Consider the following 5,045-nt stretch of genomic DNA (forward strand, 5'->3'; position numbering starts at 1 on the left):
AATTTGTTTTAAATGTGAACTACCTACTCGTTGTTTTTTTTTTTTAAGCCACCCTAATGTAACACGGTCTACAAATTTTTCGTGTTATTAAAAACAATATTTCCGGGAACTGAAAAGAAAATATTTTTTGCTTATTAAACAAAACTCATTCTGTGGTAATTTTTTTGCTGAAAACTGTACCAACGCAGGCCTGCAAATATTCTGCAGAATTGGTGTGTTCATTAATGCAGCAAAGCAGAAAGACATTTGGACTAACGCAGATTTCCGACGTTTATGAAAACACCCTGTGTTAATAATAAGGCTGTACATAAATTATGAAAGGGAATTCGGGTACTGATTAAAGGTAATTCTTTCAAAAATGCCCCAACCACTGCCTTGGAGACTTAAAAATGTTTCGTTTCGCTAAAGCTTAAGAGTACAAAATACTCGTTCTCATAAACGAACGAAATACAGAGCAGACCCAGCTCTTCTAAAAAAGTATTCTTGATTCCGCAAATTCACTGAAAGGAACGTAACCTTTGAAAAAAAGTCATAAATAAAAAAGACAAACAACAATTTTAGTGTATATAAGTGCAATCTGTTTTTTTTTTTCTTTTTATTATTTTACTTAATCGCTCTCCTCTTAGTGTTAATTCTCAGTTATCAAATATTTTTTTTTTTTGTATATCATCATAACCAATCTTCTTTTTTTTTTAATATTATTACATACAAAAGAAAGAAAGAAAAAAAATCTTGATATATAATATAAATTCCCACTCTTTTTCTATATAAAATTCTTATTTATTATTAAAAAAAAAAAACCCTCTAGAGTCGGACATAATACAGTTATGTAATAATAATTTTGTTTTTTATATAATAATAATATGTAAAAATCTTTTTTTTTTCAAATCTTAATCAAATTATTATTTATATTCTGTTGGCGTTTCCGTTTCGCATTCATGGCATCGACAATCGGTTGCCTTTTGGCATTATATTTCCGATTCAACTCTTCTATTTCTCTCTCCATTTCTGAGTCAATATTATTTAATCTTTGATTTAAATCGTCAAATGTTAGAAATTTTAAAAATTCAAATTCTCCATCGACAAAATTATTATAATGATGATGATGATGATTCATTTTGTTATTGTTATTTTGCTGTTGTTGTTGCTGACGTTGTTGTTGATGAACAGCATCTAGCATAGGATGTGGAGGTGCTGAAGGAGCTACAGCAGCCGCGGCTGCAGCAGCAGCAGCTGCTGCTGCATGATACATATGTTGTTGCATTCCAAATTGATTAATAGCTGAGATTTGATTCAATTGCATTTCCATTGCTTGTTGTTGTTGTTGCTGCTGGTGTTGTTGCTGAGCTTGCGGTGGCCATGCCTGCTGTTGTTGCTGTTGTGCAGGTTGATCATGTTGAGCTTCTATCTCGACATCTGCCTTCTTAACCACTGCTTTTCCCCCAACATCTGTACTCTTCCGATCAAAGTGCTCCAAAAACTGTGGCCTATATTTAGGAATCTCCGGATTCGTATCATGTTTCTTCATAGTCGAATCCTCCGAATCGCTATTTATAACCATTGTTCCCAAATTCGATTCCAACTCTACCAAAGTACCACTATCTGGCACCAATGTACTCCCATCAGCTCGGGGTCCTCTTGGTCTCGGGTCATTCTTCCCACCCGGCACCAAAGTCCCAGCATCCTCAGGAAACTCCTTGATTGTCGCCGAATTAATCGCCGCCTGTTCCTCATCCTCCTCGTCCTGCTGAGTCAATAGACTCTTGGCCTGACTCATACCCGCCGGCCGGCTTATTCTCTGATTCTCTCGCACATCACAAGCCTCTTCAATCATCTGCTTGAGGATGGCTCGGTTTTTGGCATTTTGAATATACTCATGTTTGAGTAAATCTGTCGCTGTAGCTCTCTCCTCGGGATTTTTAACCAAACAAACAGTCGCAAAGTCAATAAACTCTGTACTCCAACGATCTGGCTCTCTAAATGATGGTGGAGGTTTTTGGGGAATCATAAATATAGCTCTCATTGGATGAATGTCGCCGTAAGGAGGTTTTCCCTCAGCCATTTCAAGAGCTGTTATACCCAATGACCATATATCAGCTACACAATCGTAGCCGATTTCTTCAATAACCTCGGGAGCCATCCAAAAAGGAGTCCCAATTACTGTATTTCTCTTGGCCATTGTGTCTGTCAACTGACCAGCTACCCCAAAGTCTGCCAATTTAGCATAACCTTCTGTATTGAGCAATATATTCCCCGCTTTAATATCCCTATGAATTTTTCTTCTCAAATGCAAATACTCTAAACCTTTTAAAGTGTCACTGAGAATTGTGGCAATCTCATCCTCAGACAGCGTCTTCTTTCTCAGACGCATTATATCGGAGACACTTCCAGCCCCACAATATTCCATACAAATCCATAAATCATATTGTTTGAAATAACTTCCATAATATCGAACTACATAAGGTGAATCACATTGTTGCATGATTGAGATTTCTTTTATAATTTCATGGAGATCTGATTCCACGGGCACTAGCTTTATGGCCACAATTGAGCTGCTCTCTTTGTGTAGAGCTTTGTAAACGGAACCATAACTTCCTTCGCCCAATTTGCAGATTATGTCGAAAACTTTTTCGGGCGGTTGAAGGAGACTCTCTTCGGAGAGTTTTTTTAGTTCGCTTTTGGAAGACATTATTTTAACTCTTTTTTTTTTTTTTTTGTTTATTTGTATTTTTGAGTGATTTACAAAAAAAATAAAGATTAGTGTGTGAATATTTTTGAGAGATGATAATTATAATATATTATTTATGTGTAGAAATGGAGACTATATATAGAACATAGTTGTAGTTTAGTATGTTATAAAATAGAAGAAGAAAATAAGAGAAAAATGAAAGATGTATAAAAAAATTTAATTATTTTTAGAGTAAAAATGTGATCGAGTCGAGTGGAGAGATGTGAGGTGAGAGAAGATTTTTGACAACGGCGGACGAAGACAGTGGCGGTGTTTTTTTACTTCTCCTTTTTTTTTGGCTTTTTTTTTTGTTTCTTGGTTCTTTTGATTCTTTTTGTGGTCTCGTCGGTTTCGGTCTGGTCTCAATGAAACAATGAATGTCAAAAAACTCTTTTTCTTTTTTTTTTGTAGTTGTTTTTGCTTTCTTATTTCATTTTGAGTTTTTTTTTTTTTTTTCTTCTTATTTTTTGAGAACAAAAATATAATAGAGATAGAATTTTCTTGATAATTGAGAGAAGTTATATAGCACTTTTTTTTTGTTTTTGTTCTTGGTGTTTATGTTTCTTTTGAATGATTTTATAATAAACTTATTATTTTTGTTCTTTTTAATAATAGAACAAAATTTTAAACACACATACAGGAAATCAAGAGAAAAATATATTATAATAATGAGATAAAAATTAAGAATTTTAATCGAAGAAGAACACAACTACTGTGTGTGTGCTGTTGAAAAACTTCCATCGGTTTCGTCGGGGGAGAATTTTTTTTTTGTTCATTTTTCTTTTGACAGTTTGTGTTGGGTTGAATGAATGGTATAAAATTAGACTTTTAGATGGGTAAAATGCTTCGTGGGAGAGAGGTATTAATATTTAAGGTGGGGTTGGCATTGGTACTTCTTTGGAATTTTTAAAAGCACCCAGCAAACGTAAAATTAAGCCTAGTACGCTGCTGATGCGAAACGAAAAATTTGCAAGTCTCCAAAGTCGACAACTAAAATGCTAACGAAAAAATATCATCGAGTATTCTGTCAAAGTCAAAATAAAAAAATTCAAAATTAATTTAAAATCAAGAAAAATCAACAGAAAATAATGTTTAAAGCAAGAAATAAATGAATTAAAATAATACTTAAAGGCTTGGCCACATTGTAGGGTAAATGCGGTAGCGGTAGGGATACTTGTATGAAAAAATTCCAAACTGACACTTCAACGTTCAGATGTGGAATTTTTTTTAATACAAATATCGTTACCGCTACCCGATTCGCTACCGCATACCCTCCGGTGTGGCCAAACCTTTAAAAGTCAAACACTGTTTTATTTTGGTTCGAATCAAAATAATATGTGTTTAAATAAAAAGGTTATTTGTTTCTCAATTCAAATATTTATTTTTTCAGAAAATTAAAAAAAAAATAAAAAATATATTAATTTTTTAGGAACGTTAGGTGTGTTTTATATTACCACCGGGCTTAACTGGACAAAAAAAAACGCATCGGGGCTTAACCTGAAATCTTGGCAGCACTGTATATTGAATGTTCCGAAAACACATAGTCAGCTATTACATGAAGCCTCAAGAGGCTTGACTCTTTTTTCGAATTTTCTTTTGATAATCATTCTGTGAGGCGCGTACTATTACACGACGCCTCTTGAGTCAAAGACTCAAATTTGACATTTCTCTTTTAATTTAAGTATTGTTGTTGTTGTATTCCACCAAGAAGCAAAAAGAAATAAAAGGGAATGTTGAAAAAAGAAAGAGTGGAAAAAGAAACGTCAAAAAAGAGTCTCAGAATTTTTGCCCACGACTCTCCGGTCGGATAATTTTTTGTTTTATCTTCTTTCTCTTTTGCACTCATTAGTTTTGAAAAGAGGCGCGCCTCTTTAGGTTTCATGTAATAGCTGACATACCACAACAAATATTTAGGGTTGTCATATTTTTCGCTTTCGAGTTTTTGCTTTATTTTCATGTATGTTTTACAAATAAAAATACAATAATGTATGCTAGTAAACCTAGTTAAATACATTTTATCATTCCAAACGTGAGTTTTCACGTTTGTAAACAAATTCTAAACAATTTCTGAAAAAATTAGTTTGGTAGCACAGATTTAAAACTGTTCAAAAAGTTAAGCCCAGAGAAATCTCCGGGCTAAACAACTAAGCCCACAGGGCTAAAGTGTTGTTGTATTTAACATGTAAATTGCTTAGCCCCGACTGCGTTTTTTTGTCCAGTTAAGACCAGTTGTAATAAAAAACACACCTGTTAAACAAACCAGAAATTCGTTTTCTTTAGCTTAAGCTCTTATTTCGAACTTTATTACATTAAAAAC

General features: G+C 33.7%; 1 protein-coding gene across 1 annotated transcript; it reads right to left on the reverse strand.

Annotated features, from left to right (window-relative positions):
• Positions 1–555: 555 nt before the first annotated feature.
• Positions 556–3,482, reverse strand: LOC129905683 (serine/threonine-protein kinase hippo). The gene has a single exon (XM_055981223.1). The coding sequence runs from the start codon at positions 2,687–2,689 to the stop codon at positions 884–886; it is 1,806 nt and encodes a 601-aa protein (XP_055837198.1). The 5' UTR covers positions 2,690–3,482; the 3' UTR covers positions 556–883.
• Between the last annotated feature and the right edge of the window lie 1,563 nt (positions 3,483–5,045).

This window comes from Episyrphus balteatus, chromosome 1, assembly GCF_945859705.1.
Source record: "Episyrphus balteatus chromosome 1, idEpiBalt1.1, whole genome shotgun sequence".
NCBI lineage: Eukaryota > Metazoa > Arthropoda > Insecta > Diptera > Syrphidae > Episyrphus > Episyrphus balteatus.

Coding starts and splice junctions, on each gene's coding strand:
- LOC129905683 (XM_055981223.1), bottom strand. CDS start 2,689: ATGTCTTCCAAAAGCGAACTAAAAAAACTCTCCGAAGAGAGTCTCCTT.